Source organism: Linderina pennispora (genome assembly GCF_002104995.1).
Source record: "Linderina pennispora strain ATCC 12442 chromosome Unknown DL89scaffold_2, whole genome shotgun sequence".
NCBI lineage: Eukaryota > Fungi > Kickxellomycota > Kickxellomycetes > Kickxellales > Kickxellaceae > Linderina > Linderina pennispora.
In genome coordinates, this window is record NW_024468250.1 from 530194 (window position 1) to 543944 (window position 13751).

At 59.3% G+C, this 13751-nt stretch overlaps 10 protein-coding genes across 10 annotated transcripts; 5 read left to right on the top strand and 5 right to left on the bottom strand.

Annotated features, from left to right (window-relative positions):
• Positions 1-708: 708 nt before the first annotated feature.
• On the top strand, positions 709-1203 carry DL89DRAFT_255035 (uncharacterized protein; the record flags this gene model as incomplete). Its single annotated transcript, XM_040885311.1, has 1 exon — positions 709-1203. The coding sequence occupies one exon, from the start codon at positions 709-711 to the stop codon at positions 1201-1203; it is 495 nt and encodes a 164-aa protein (XP_040746200.1).
• A 696-nt stretch (positions 1204-1899) lies between these two features.
• DL89DRAFT_83875 (uncharacterized protein) lies at positions 1900-3959 on the top strand. The gene has a single exon (XM_040892139.1). It carries the CDS (start codon positions 2006-2008, stop codon positions 3731-3733), a length of 1728 nt encoding a protein of 575 aa, XP_040746201.1. The 5' UTR covers positions 1900-2005; the 3' UTR covers positions 3734-3959.
• A 421-nt stretch (positions 3960-4380) lies between these two features.
• Positions 4381-5473, top strand: DL89DRAFT_265053 (uncharacterized protein). The gene is made up of 2 exons (XM_040886495.1): positions 4381-5031; positions 5069-5473. The coding sequence occupies exons 1-2, from the start codon at positions 4423-4425 to the stop codon at positions 5429-5431; spliced, it is 972 nt and encodes a 323-aa protein (XP_040746202.1). The 5' UTR covers positions 4381-4422; the 3' UTR covers positions 5432-5473.
• A 40-nt stretch (positions 5474-5513) lies between these two features.
• Positions 5514-6523, bottom strand: DL89DRAFT_232628 (glutamate biosynthesis-related protein). Its single transcript, XM_040884928.1, has one exon. The coding sequence runs from the start codon at positions 6437-6439 to the stop codon at positions 5519-5521; it is 921 nt and encodes a 306-aa protein (XP_040746203.1). The 5' UTR covers positions 6440-6523; the 3' UTR covers positions 5514-5518.
• Positions 6524-6619: 96 nt separating this feature from the next.
• Positions 6620-7828, bottom strand: DL89DRAFT_83872 (uncharacterized protein). The gene has a single exon (XM_040892138.1). It carries the CDS (start codon positions 7503-7505, stop codon positions 6801-6803), a length of 705 nt encoding a protein of 234 aa, XP_040746204.1. The 5' UTR covers positions 7506-7828; the 3' UTR covers positions 6620-6800.
• On the bottom strand, positions 7646-8134 carry DL89DRAFT_209859 (uncharacterized protein; the record flags this gene model as incomplete). Its single annotated transcript, XM_040884172.1, has 1 exon — positions 7646-8134. A coding segment is annotated over one exon (489 nt), but the record flags the coding sequence as incomplete, so codon positions are not given.
• Positions 8135-8814: 680 nt separating this feature from the next.
• DL89DRAFT_265054 (uncharacterized protein) lies at positions 8815-9734 on the top strand. Its single transcript, XM_040886496.1, has one exon. It carries the CDS (start codon positions 8907-8909, stop codon positions 9633-9635), a length of 729 nt encoding a protein of 242 aa, XP_040746206.1. The 5' UTR covers positions 8815-8906; the 3' UTR covers positions 9636-9734.
• A 275-nt stretch (positions 9735-10009) lies between these two features.
• DL89DRAFT_290686 (uncharacterized protein) lies at positions 10010-10499 on the bottom strand (the record flags this gene model as incomplete). Its single annotated transcript, XM_040890111.1, has 2 exons — positions 10010-10090; positions 10128-10499. 2 exons carry the CDS (start codon positions 10497-10499, stop codon positions 10010-10012), a joined length of 453 nt encoding a protein of 150 aa, XP_040746207.1.
• A 1186-nt stretch (positions 10500-11685) lies between these two features.
• On the bottom strand, positions 11686-12432 carry DL89DRAFT_84039 (uncharacterized protein). Its single transcript, XM_040892140.1, has one exon. The coding sequence runs from the start codon at positions 12387-12389 to the stop codon at positions 11871-11873; it is 519 nt and encodes a 172-aa protein (XP_040746208.1). The 5' UTR covers positions 12390-12432; the 3' UTR covers positions 11686-11870.
• A 67-nt stretch (positions 12433-12499) lies between these two features.
• DL89DRAFT_273998 (uncharacterized protein) lies at positions 12500-13600 on the top strand (the record flags this gene model as incomplete). Its single annotated transcript, XM_040889129.1, is given in 3 exon segments — positions 12500-12679; positions 12748-12888; positions 12908-13600. 3 exon segments carry the CDS (start codon positions 12500-12502, stop codon positions 13598-13600), a joined length of 1014 nt encoding a protein of 337 aa, XP_040746209.1.
• Positions 13601-13751: the final 151 nt, after the last annotated feature.

The window sequence follows — 13751 nt, forward strand, 5'->3', positions numbered from 1 at the left end:
GAAAGGAAACGGGGGTGCAAGCTGGAGGCGCGCTGGAAGACAGTGTTCCTAGATCGGCGACTAGAGAGTGAGAAGCACAGCGTTTGTCAGCCGCCTCCACATATTGGACATTGCCCTTTTGAATACACTCTTCTGCTCCAAAACCGAAACAAAAAACTTCAGGTATCCTTTAGTTTTCAGTTCCAATACACACACACTATTTTATAATACCTCCTGCCATATGTCGATATACGAGATCTTTGGCACAATCGTGCAAGAGATCGATCTGCAAGACAAGCAGCATGCAAGTTTGGCATCGACCAGCGGCACGTTCATTGCGCCGACCCAGGCGGCCGAATCAGGCAGATCAGGACGATGAGCGCGGCGAGCTAGATTTTGCGCAGCTAACGCAGTTGCTGGACCAAGCGCTGGCCGCCGGACGCAACCGGTCACTGGTAATGTCGATTCTCAATGTTCTCGAGAAAAGCCTGGCCATGCTCAGCAGCAGCCAGGAGGCACTGCAGGCACACAATACCGGCATCCGGATGCCGCGCGACCTGATGAACAAGGATGGCATGTATTTAGAAGCATGGCGGGTGGTGGACGAGGCACGGCAGTACAGTTGGCTGTACGGCACAAAGACCGCAGGACGCGACAGGCACCGCCATGGTAGCAGGGTGGCGTGCCCTGGACGCGCTAGTATCGGCAGTATGCAAGTGCCACGAGCTAATGGGCGAGCCGTATCTGGGGGTTGCGCGGATCCTGCATAACCTGCTGGTGCATGCCGCACACGAGATGCATTCGGTGGCGGTAGTCTGTGCGTTGCAGACAGTCAAGCAGATTGCAGTGCAGGAGGGCAGTGCAGGCGCCGCAGCCCAGCGTGCGCTGGCCGAGGTGGCAGCCAAAATGTGCGCAATGGCCGGTGGCAATGCAAATGCCCAGGACCGCGTGTGCCTCGTCTACTGTCTGTTCCACGGCTGGGCAGTGGCGCAGTCCGGCGCCAGCGAAGCGAAGAGATGCTGGGATTTTGCGCAAATCCAGCAACGGCGTATTGGCGAACACCGTGACGTCGCGGTCAATCGTGGCTGGCCAGGTATTGGCATTGGACTTGCTGGACCTGCTCCTGCGCAATATCGACGACAGCACGCGCGTGTATCCGCCATTCTGCATGCTGCACTGCAGCGCCATGCCCAGCATTGCCCGGCAATGCGGGACGTCGACTGAGCCGCAGGTGTTCGACAAGGCACTGGCGCTACTGATTGCACTGCTGCAGCGGCCGTGGGATCCGCTCAAAGACACACTGGGCGCACTGTTCAAGGAGGTGTACCTGGCGCCACTGCAGAGCGCCTGGGCGCACTCCAAAATGTGCGAAATGGCCAATTCGCTGAGCCACCAGGTCGTAGCCATGCAGATGGCGGCCAGTGTCCAGCAGATGCTGGTGATGCGCGGGCTGATGCGCGTGTGCGGGGACGCGCGCTCGCTGGTGGGGCTTCTGCCCAAGAGCAGAGATGCGGCCGACTCCAGCTGCGCGTTCCAGGAGCTGTTCAATGTCCTGTGCCGGATCGTGCGCGTCGTGTTCGAGGCGCCGCCCAGCACGCCGGCAGTCACCGGTAGGCTTCATGGCGTGTGGAGCTCGTTGCGCGGCAGCAGCGAGGTGTCGGCCACGCAGTCTGGCGAAGTGGAGCAGCGAAAGATCCAGCACCTGCGGATGGCCGTAATGGCACTGAAGTGTCTGGTGGCCATGGTCGACGGCCTGGGGGTTAGGCACAATGAAGCCGGCATATATAAGCATACTGACGACATCAGCATCAGCATGCATTCGCTTCCGGATACCCGAGTCGGTCGAGGACGCCGTCAGCCTGTTCAACAGCAATCCCGAGGCAGGGCTGCAGACGATTCTGCAGCTTGGGTTCATCCCCAGCGACTGTCCCGACACCGTTATGCAGCATCTGATTGCCGGAGTCAGCGGCAATACCTAGTGTCAGCAAACTAGGCGGCATGCAAGACACGCATTTCGCGCACGGCAATGTGTCAGCTGGCGTTCAGCGACGAGTCGTGTGAGTACCTGGCGCAGGCGTTCGAGCAGATGCAGCTGCAGACACAGGCACTGGCCAGCGCGCTGTCTGCATTGTTCAGCGTGTTCTTACCCGATGGCGTGCAGCAGCTGGATACTCTGCTGCTGGCATTTGCGCGGCAGTTTTGCCAGCGCAACTGCACCTACCTGAGCACACCATCCGAAGAGGGGGCAGAGGCACTGCAGGGTAGCCCGCCAAAGAAGGACGATACGAGCGCAAAACAAGTGGGTATGGTCTATATTCTGGCGTGTCTGGCTGTGATCGCCGACTACGAAGTGTGGCAGAGACAGGCGAAGATAGGGCCGGACGATCTGCTCAAGCAGTACATGCCTATGGCAGCCAAGGACACGACAACCAGAGCTGCATTCTGTGAGGCCTTTGTCGAGATCCAGGCCTTCGCCGATTGTGCAGGGAATCACCGCGGCTGCCTCCGCCCACCCTGGCTGGATACTGTCGCCCGAACGCCCGGTGCACCCAATTGGCGGGCTGAACCAGGCCATGTTCACAGCAATCTGGCCAGCACTGCATCCGCTGCTCGTGCGGGCGTTCGAGCGCACCAACGTGCGGCTGTGGGACCAGAGCGGCGATATATCCGGCATGCTGACCACCGAAAGCCGGCTGCAGAAGTCGCTGCTGCAGCAGGTCCTGGACGCCATGCAGCAGTGCTTGCGCATTGCTGGGCAGTCCAAAGACGAAGCAATCATTCAGCAGGCAGTCAGGCGGGCTGGAGCGCATGGCGGGGTTGGACAAGGACGGTTGTCGAGTGGAAGCACGGCGAGGCGGCAAGGGTGATCATGCAGGTGGCTGTTGAGGAGCGTGCGGTGCTGGCGCCGGTGTGGGACCAGCTGGCGCAGCTCCTGGCATCTGTCGGTGCCCGGCTGGAGTCGCATATTGTGTTTGATGGAGAGAAGCCGGCGGGCAGCCCCGATTCCGACAAGACCCTGTTCAGTCCCATTGGCGACTCGAGCAGCTTTTCCAGTGCCGATGGTTCCAAGCCGGCGGTGCATGCGCTGGTGCCCCCGACATATGTGGAAATGGCGAGCATGGAAAGCGAGCCGGTCGGCATGCCGCTGGCGCGGCTACTGGGCTACATGGACGCGCTGGCGCGGGTGGCCAGCATCGAGGCACAGCAGCAATGCATGGGCTCGGAGGCAGGGTCGATAAAGAGCGGGGGCTCGGCGGTGGGCGTGCAAAAATCGCATGGCAGCATTTCGACTGTCGGGTCATGCAGGAGCGCCGACAGCGTGGAAAGGGCTACGCGCAACGTGCGCAAGATGTTCAATATCCTGGAGGCTCTTGCCTCTGACCGGTCGGCATTCGAGTGGCTGGCAGTCTGGGACCACATCAGCCAGTACATTGCCGGGCTGGGGTGTCCCGGGCGCACCTCATCCAACGCACGCGCATTGGTAATCAGCCTGGCGTTCGGGCTGGTGGGCCATCTGGCCAGGTCGCCCAAGTTCTCGGTGCTGCAGTTGCAGGACCGCGTGCTGAAGGTGCTGGTGCGAATCGCCAAGGCCACCAGGGACCTGGCGGTCATACAGTATATCGCCAGCGAGCTCAACACCCTGGTGGCCAAGTGCCTGGTCTGTCTGGGGTCAGGCTGGACTGCCTGTATTCGACATGGTGTCGCGCATGGCCCGGCACTGCACGCGGTCCCCGGCCGGACCCCAGGTGCGTGACATCGCCATCTCCCTGCTGCACACGGTGGAGCAGTCGCTGGACGCCCCGCCGTCGGTGAAGTTTGGGCGGCTGCCGGCGCTGCGCGCGCTGGTGGCAGTCGCAGTGTGCGCACAGCCGGGCAGCAGCGAGGATGGCGGGCTGGCAGAGTCGGTCATGGGCGCATGGGTGCGGCTGTCGGGCAAGATGATCGACCAGATATCCGGCGCCTCTCTGTCTCTGTCGATTGCGACCATCTGGGACGACGGCGGGGACAGCGAGGGCGGGCATTGCGAGCTGCCCCCGGAGATCCAGAGCATCATCACTGCCCTGGTGCATCTCTTGACGTACGAGCCGGCTGCCATTCTGCGCAACGTGCAGTCGCCCCCGCAGGCCATACCGACTCTGGACGACCCAGAGGCTGCAGTTCCCGAGGGGGCTGGCAGTGGCAGCAGTGGCAGCAGTGGCAGCAGTGATGGGCAGCAGGATGGAGCTAGCCAAGGCAGGTCCGATCCGTCGCTACAGCTCTCCAGCAACAACGGCACGTGCGGGAGCTCGCAGGGCCCACCGGGTATGCGAGCCAGCGAGTTCGAGGACCTGCGGACAAAGCTCATTGACGTGGCATTCGCTAGCATCCAGCGCGCGCTCCCCTTGCTGGGCAGACACGCGTACAAGACACTGCTGCATGGCGGGTTTCCTGCGTCTGAATGCCATGCTGTTTGCGGCAACACCAGCATGTATGGCGTGCTGGTCGTATGTGCTGGGGAAATGGCTGGATCTGCTGATGGACTGCCTAAAGTCCGCACACATGTCGCTGTCGGTGCGCCAGGACTCGTTCCGGGCGTTTCTGGACCTGGCGGGTGCCTACACCATGGCTCCGCTGGAGCCGCTGACTGCTGAGGCCCTGCGCAGCATTTCCACAGCGGTCAACCGCTACGCCAGCGAATGCCAGGCGGTGCCTGACTGGGTGTGGGCGGCGGTGATTGCCAAGCTGAGGCAGCTCATCGGAGACACTTCCGTTGACATGGCCGCCATCGGACGGGGTCTGACGCTGGCAGCCGAGCGCGAGGCGGCGCGGCAGTGCGGGCTGCATGCGCGCATCCTGAAGCTGGTGTACTTGCTCAGCGAGGAGCACCCGGACAGCGGCCAGGCGTGGGCTTGGCTGGCGATGCTGGAGAACTCGCACATACATGCCAGCACCATGGTGAGGCATGGCCAAGTAAGGCGTCTGGTCAAGCAGGGGGACTTGACACTGCTGGGGCCGGCCTATATGCGCCTGGAGCTTGTGGCTCACGCGGCCCGCATCTCAGTCGCGTTCCGCGTCATGCGTATCCCATGTCGCTGGCATTGGCGCTCAGCAGGCTGTGTCGCCAGACGGCTGCAGCCATGAGAGGCTGAGCCAGCTAGTGGACGACCTGGTGGGCATGTCGGCCGATATTGTCGAGAGCTACTTTTTCACCCAGCCCGCCGCCGGCACGCCAACCGATATCGGTCTGATATCTATTGCGCATACCGTAGCTGCTACGCTGGAGCTGTGGGCTGACGTCTATGTGCTGGGCAGCCAGGGCCAGAAGGACTCGGCCATTGGCATGCAGCTGGCAGGCAGCGTCGACGCACTGGTGCTCAAGGTGTGCGACGTGCTGGAGGTCACCGAGCAGCCGTTCGTGCGCAAGGCTGCCGCCAAGTTCATGCGCAGTGCGCTCTGCTACCTGTCGACATGACAAACTAACCTCCCTACGTTTATTTCCTTTCCAAAATTCAAGCCAAACAAAAGAAATCACATTTGTACAGACTTTGCTTCTTCGTGTTCAAAAGTAGTTGGAGAACAGGAACCGCAGCTTCTCCTTGCCCACAGCCGACTGCTTGGTCGGGTCCTGCTGGAACGCGTACTGCATGCTGCCGGTCTCGGGCTTGGTAAGCGCGCAGACGCCCGGCGAGTAGACTGCGGTCTCGAGCTCCGGCAGAACGTCCAGCAGCAGCGTGCGGGCGTTGGCCGCATTGACCTTCATGGTCTTCATGACCTCAGCCACGGTGACGGGCTCCTCGGACTCGCGCCAGGCGTCGTAGTCCGTGGCCATGCACACCAGCGCATACGTGATCTCGGCCTCGCGCGCCAGCTTCGACTCTGGAATGCACGTCATGTTGATGACGCTGGCGCCCCACGACCGGTACAGGTTGGACTCTGCGCGGGTCGAGAACGCCGGGCCCTCCATGCACACCGCCGTGCCACTCGCATGCACCGTGATCTCGGGCACCGCGCTGTCGTGCTTGGCCACCAAGTCGCGCAGCAGCGCGCTGATGGGCTCGCCAAACGACGCGTGCGCCGTCACCCCGGTGCCCGTGAAGAACGAGTCGCCGCGGACGCCCTTGGTGCGGTCGATGACCTGGTCAATCAGCACAAAGTCTCCCGGACGCACCTCCTCGCGCAGAGATCCCACCGCGCTGAACGCCAGGATCACCTGCACGCCGACCGCCTTGAGCGCCGCAATGTTGGCGCGGTAGTTGACCTCGCTGGGCAGCACGCTGTGCGACGGCCCGTGCCGCGCGAGGAACGCAATCTGGTGCCCGCGCGCCGTCTCGGCGATGGTGATCGGGCCTGAGGGCTCGCCCCAGGGGGTCACCGGCGTCACCTCCTCCTTGACCGTCAGGCCGTCGAGCGTGTACAGACCAGTTCCACCGATCACGCCGATGCGCACGTCGCGGAAGTACGAGTCTGTCTGCGAAACCATGTTTGAGTTACTGCGGGCGTCTAAGAAAAAAGAAGAGGCGGTGTCTTACAAGCCTGGACAGATGTAGATACTGAAAGAATGAGGGAAAAACTAGCAAGGAGATAAGCCAGGCAGAGGAGAAGAAGGGACTCTCGAGGAGCCGGGTGGAAATGACGCCGTATTCTGTTGGGTTCCGGGCGGCTACAAATATTACACATCCTAGATGCCTAGCATAGCATTGCAGCGAGCCAATTGCAGCAGGACGCTGGCACACCAGCTGGCAATCCCTTCTTGCTCACGCCAATGCTAGTGAGGCCCCCGCCACTCTGCTCTCAAGTGGATTGATAGCAAACTTGTTAACTAGAGCGTGTAAACGAGATGCCTAGGCTGGGTACGAGATTGTCAGGCTTTCTGGGATTATAGTGTTGTCGGCCGAAACCACCACCTGCAGCACCGGCGTTCCATGCACCGTCGTGGTCGCCATATGCGTCACCATATGCACTGATTTCGACGCCGCCGACGTTGCGCCTGCTTCCGCCACAGGCATGCTGCGGAACATGCCCTGCATCGTGTAGTCGAATGGGCGCTGGGAGCCGGAAAGCGGGTCACTTTGTGTACCCAGAGTCTTTTCGTAATCCAGATCAACAGCCTCATGCATTGACGACGACGACGAGCTCTCGGGCCACAAATCCAGCCCCCCCAGCTCACCAACAGCGCTATGGGAAGCGCCGGTCAGATGTGTGAACGTCTCAAAGGAATCGGCTGTCGTGGACTCGAGAGACTCCAGCGGATCCTTGGTGAAGCTGCCCATGAGTATGGTGGAGTCGTCGCCGAACCCCGAGAGGGTCTCAGGAATGTGGCCATCGCCCATTGCACCCTTGCCGTAGGTGAACCCGGCATCCAGGTCGCTGGTGTTTTCCTCGTCGTGGATATCGTCTTCCGTGATGAATTTGGTCGCCGTGATGTAGCTGGTAATTTCGTCCGGGATATCCGAGTCATCGACCGGGTCAACCGTGGTCGAATCGCTGTTGGCCGAGTCCTCGCTTGCCGAAATCGCCGTTGGAGCTCGCGTCATCATCGGCGTCATTGCGCTGGTTGGCCTCAGCCACCTCTTCCTTGGACCATATCCATGGGTTTGCCGACGGTTACAAACGGGCGATTTTTGAGCAATGCGATAACATGGTCTTCCTCGCGGCCCGTCTTTTCAGGGCACAATCCGGCTTGCCAGGGCAAATTAACAACCAGCAGCTGATGCGCTGTTAGCGGCTCCTGCTTCCCGTAGTTCTCGATCCGCACGTCGGCGCAGTTCATGTAGTACTCGCGCGAGCCAAGGCCATTGATCCATGTCCACGCAAACACTGCGTGCTTGGATGCCGGCAGGAATTCCGGGATCGGGACGTCGTAGCCGCCGCCGCTTGTGTCGAGGAAGCAGCTCGAGAGCTTGTCCCAGATCACCGCAAATGTCGTGCCGTTGTCATATGAGATCGCAAACTGGCAGTCACCGCCCATGTGCGTTGCGACGCCGTCAAATTGTACGTGGAACGGGCGCCCAGCGGTTAGTGTGCCTTGGACTGGCCCGGCGGAGAAGCTGCGGCAAGGGTAGCTGACAATGGGACCGAGCGGCGATTTCATGTTATAATCGACATCGTCGTTGTCAGCATAGTACTTGCTGTACTGTGAGTGGCGTGGCGGCGGGTCCTTCATTTCAACGTGCGCCTAAGACGCACTGTGTGCCTAAGCACAGCCAGAAGGAACGAGTGGATTAGTCCTTTCATTGAAAATACTAGCAAATATTGATGGGAATCTGAGGGCCAGCAGTGGAAAAGGACGAGCATTGGCTTTGCAGCTCAAGCTGGGAATACGAACATCATTTGTTTCTTGTCGAGAATGTTCATATTGACATGAGGTGAGGGGAAGGTGCACATTGAAAATGTAACAACGTAAAGTCCCTGCACTGGGGGTTACTGCCGTTTTGCCTCTCTCTCTCTCCCGCATCTTGCCTGATTCTAGAGCTTCTCTAGACCATCTAGAACCAGGTGATTGGAATCTCCATTCTCCACCCCACTGGTAGACCCTGACAGCACGCAGCCATGCAGTTGACAAGCTGCACGTTTCCATAGTGCCGCAGTCTTTTCTCCTGTGCGTCCAAACAAAAGCATCTGGTTGGAACTCTCGTCCAGCAGGGGGACGGTAGCTACCGCCAAGAACAAACAAGATCCAGTGATTCAGTTGTTTCCATCAGCAGTCAGGAGACAAATACTCCACAGCTTTTGTATGACGCAGGCAGGTTTGTCGACAAATTCCAGACACCGGCATCCGCCATGTTTCAGCCAGTTCAATGCGCATGTCTCCAAGTAAAGCTGCCGTTCTTGGCCAGCCTTATTTAAGCGTAGCCGTCGGCAACTCGACACGAACAAGATTTCCCCTGCAACAAAAACCTTTTCCATATCAGCACCATCCTGAAACTTCCCTTTTGACCAAGAAAGAAATGAGCTCGCACTTGAACACACCGATAACGGCAAATCTTATCGATGCCGGCAGTCGGCAGCTGCACTATGACGAATCTCCGCCTGCGCAGTCACAGTACAGCCACAGCGGCTACCGCAATCGCCTCGACTCGGGAGCCGATACATCGCTCGACAGCAGCAAGCCGTATGGCAATGCACCGGCAGGCAGGGATCCCTACGCACAGGACACCTCCCTGCCGCAATATTCTGACAGGAACCATTCCCTGGTCGCAACGGCGGCCGGACCCAACCCCTACGCGCAAGACAGCTACCAGTCCATGGCTCAGTCCCAGCAGCCGTACCATTCCGACCAGCATCCCGTGGGCCGCCAGTCGTACCTGAACCCGCTGCCGTCGCAAATGCCCAAAGGCCAGCGCCCCGACTACCACGACCCAGAGCGCATTCCCGGGCTGCCCCCGCTGTCGTCCCTGAGTGGACCTGTGGACCACTACGACCATGTGCCCGCAGGTCCCCAGGCGGTAGGGAACCTGGGACGCGAGGTCACGACTGTCGAGTGCCCGTGGTGCCACTATGTCGTCGAGACAAACGTCAAGCGGTCGATTGGCGTGAAGGCGGGAGGCGCAGCATTGATCACAGCTGCCATCGCGTGGCCGCTGTTCTGGGTGCCGCTGGTTGTGCCAGGCCTCCAGCGTAAAACACACTATTGCCCGCAGTGCAAGCGCAAGATTGGGCGGGGACATCGGAGGTAGACGGTACAGCCCCTCCCTCCACGGTCCACTATTGAACGCTGGGCTGGACAAACAGTGTCTGTTGTGTATTGTATGAGGACCAAGAAATAAAAAATTTAAAATTTACAAGGCTTTCTTTTGCTGCTCAGGCGGAGGCGCTGTCGTGCTTGAAGCCAAAAAGACTAATATATGCCGCGCCATGTGAATGGCGTCCGCTTTTCTGGCGCCAGGAGGAAAATGTGCCAAAGCAAGAGGGCGACGAAGGGGAGCAATAAGCGGCATGGTCAGAGGCGCCAAGACATCTAAAAGACATGGGGAGGACGAGAATAACCGTTAGCTGCGACAATCCACATGCCAGGGACGAAGAGAAAGGAGGAGCAGTATATGCCACTCCTTTACGAATGCATCGCCACAGGCAGCGAGCGCTTGGCCAGCTGCTGTTGGCGCTTATTGGCGATCTGGAACGACGGCCGCAACTTGCCCATGACACAGCCGCAGTTGAAGCAGACAAACACCATCCTCCTTGCACCGCTTCGACACCAGCGGCAGCCAGAACAGCGGCGGGAACGTCACGCACAGCACCAATGCCAGGACGCCTGCCCGCGTACTGGCGCGCCGCTCCACCAGCCCGGCGCTTGACTTGTGGCAGCGCTTGCACAGCTGCGTTATCGTGCTCGGGATGTGCGAGTCGCCCTGCGGCACAAAAATCATGCTGTCGTCGAATGACTGCGGGATTGCACAGCTGTGTCGCGCCGTGGGCTTGCTTGACCGAGGCGATGTGCTGCGCTGCAGGAGCGCCTCTTCGTCGGCTACAAACCGCGAGACAAACTCGTTTGTGTACTCTGGCGTGCGGATATAGCACACACTGGCGGTGTCGTCCTCCATATGTGCAGATGGATAAAAAAAAAGTGTTCCTCGAGATGGATATCGAAAGTGGGGGGAAAGCAGCAAGGAGCAGAAATAACGGATGTTGCAGTGGTGGTTGTCAGGAGGACCAAGCAGAGCACCAGCGAGGAGAGGCGTGAGTGGATATTTATAATGGAGACGAGGTGAGGGGAAAGGGGTGCCAGATAGCTGAGGATAAAAGGAGGAAGCCGGAAGCTTGAATGCCAGGCAGCAGACATTCACTTTCACACTCACGCCGGACATGCCCTTTGATGCTGTCGGGGACTGAATAAACGAATTTGGGCAATCCCATGCCTAACGCTACAGCCAGCAGATAGTCTGGGTGGGGAAGGCAAGTCACGCCTTGCACGCTTGATGTTTTTGCCGGCCAGTAGAAAAGCGAGGAGTTTAGCTGACAGTGCGAGGTCTGCTGCTTGCAATTGGCATTGTTCCCTAGGCTGCCATGCAGCACTGCCCTCCACTCCACCGAGGCAGGCGTGGCCGTATGGCAACGCACTGGTCACTGCAGCGCGACCCGGTGGCAGCCTGCAGCCTGCAGCCCGCCATTCTCTATCCACACAGCGCCTTCCAGCATACGGTGCAATGAAATATTTTGACCCCATTCCTCTTCCTCGAGTTCCTGCGCGCAAATCTGGACATCCTCATGTCCAGCGCCAGTTTTAGAAGTGCACAGGTATGCCTGTGCGACACAAGGATTGCCAATTTTAAGAAATTCCCTCATTTTTCCTCCGGTCAATCCAGCCAATCGCGGATAAGCAATGTGCCGAGATCCTCAGCTTGCAGCCCACGCCTGTCGCTTGAAGATTCCCCAATACAGCGCGTATCAGGGCAGTCTCTTGGTGCAAATGCTGAGATGCAACATGCTGAGTCAATCAGCAATGTCTACCCGGATGTCTCCTGGGACTCATGATGACGTGGGCTGAGAACCTAGTCTCATGCATAAATGCGATGAGCACATACGTCAGTCGAGGGAAGAAGGGCTACTACAATGGGGCAACGGCAGCTGATATCAGCATGTCGACATATCCAGCGACAGCCTGTGTTCATACCCATCAGCGTGCGGTGATGTCTGGTTGTTCCGAGACGGCTACATAAACCCGCACACCTCTCTCGCAGTGCCGCCCGGACTCATTTCTGTCTCTATCTCTGGCCCGTATCAATCTTGAAAAAAAAACCGACTATCAACTCGATGGCGAACACTGCTCTCATCAGTAGCTGCAGGCGAGTCAGCCGGCAGCGAGCCAGAGCCGGCAAAATTTGCAGCAATCATTCAGCAGCTGCAGGAGCTGAGGGACAACATTGCATCAATGGAGGACAGAGAGAAGAACCTGTACCAGGAGAATATGCGTGTCATGCGCGACATTGCTCCAGTGCGGTTCGGTCGTGGCGGATCTGAGGCAGCAGGCTGAGGAGCATGCTGGGGCAAGCCGTGCGCCTACCACATCGGCAGCTGCGGGAGATCAACGGGCTCAACCGCAAAGCGAGAGCATTGAAGTATGACCAGCAGCTGCTTATCGAGGCCACCATCAAGCGCAGGGTGTTTCTGATCAAGCAGCACGAGTATGTGGGCAAGATCCAGAAGCAGCTTGAGACCATGGCGGACAAGTCGCTCCCATGGGACCCAGTGTTCGAACAGATAATGACCTGCGTGGTCCATGGCGTTTCACTACGTGAGCAGCACTGCGCACTCGGCAAGATCCTGGCCAAGAAGGCCCACCTGTAGCCGTGGTCGAGTGGGATGAACGCTGCGTAGTAGCTATGATATTTCTGGTTGAATTCTTTGCTCAAGCACCCGCCGAATGTGTAGGCCATGTAATGTATCGGCTCGGCCAGCGCACTGCGGGCATTTTCCTCGGCATCCAATCGCATGTGGTAGCAATGGTCTCGAGCGATTTCCGTCCACCTGAAACTTATCTCGCACTTTGCTTCAGCTTTTCGCTATCTTTTCAACGAGTTCCACTTCACATTTGTCTTTAGTCATGGAGTTCATGAGCGACATGCTGAGCGGCGCCGACTCGGGCAAGCCGTCTCTGTTTGAGATAATTGCGCAGCGCAAAATGACGGACCTGCTGGAGCCGGCTCTGCAGCACGTCACGTCGGTGTATGCGCACCGGTACCCGCGCTACCTGATCCGGGTACTGAACTGGCACGAGGAGGATGTATGCAGCCATCATGCTGCTTGTGGAGCGGCACTATCTGCGCAACTACGGCGGGTCGTTCACCTGAGCACTTTTACGGGCTGAAGCGGGTGCGTTCGCACAGGATTCGTGGCGACAACAGCCTGACATGCGGCGACCGGTGGGGGTCGCTGATATTCCTGGTGGGGCTGCCGCTGGTGAAGAGCCGGCTGGACCAGTACTACGAGAAGGTCAGCGGCGGCGAGGCAGCGCGGCTGCTGGGCGGAGCATTCGCCGGGGCCGACGAGGAGATCCCCGACGACGTCACGGGCATGCGGCGGCGGCTGCTGGTCGCCAAGCGGTGGTTCAAAAGGTTCTATCCCGCATATCAACTTTGCCTACCACATGGCTACGGCCCTGTACTATGTCGCGTATATGTTCGACCGCACAAACTACAACTCGCCGTGGCTGCATCTGCTCGGCCTGCAGGTGCGGCGGCTGACGGCTGCCGACTACCGGGCCATGGACGAGCGCGGGCCGGCGAAGAGCGGGCTGGCAGCGCCGGCCAACGGGTCGGTGATCCGGTATACCCGCAATCTGCTGGCACGCATGCTGACGGGCGGACTGGACTTTTTGAAGGTGCTGCTGCCGCTGTCGATTTTCTTCTACCGGTTCCTCGAGTGGTGGTACCGGTCCGATTTCCACCGCAAGGTGCAGCAGGCGCCGGTGCCGCCGCCGCCCATGCCGCTCCGCCCGCACCCCGACGGCGTGGCCGTGCCCGAGGACCAGTCGCTGTGTCCGCTCTGCCAGAAGCCGCGCACCAACCCAGCCATGGCGCCGTCCGGGTATGTGTTCTGCTACCCGTGCATCTACCGGCATGTCGACGAGACCGGCCTGTGCCCAGTGACCCTGACTAAGGCGCTGCCGGCCGGGATCAGGAAGATTTACGCAATGGAGGCCTGAAATCATCAGGCTGGGCGGGGGTGCCTGACGTGTGCTTCCACGAAGCAGCCGTGCATGCTTTCGCTTTCTCTCACCTTTCTACCTGTACTTTCTCACCTTTTTCTGTTCTTTTACACGGCCAATACACGCTGCACTCAGGCCCTCTCTTTTC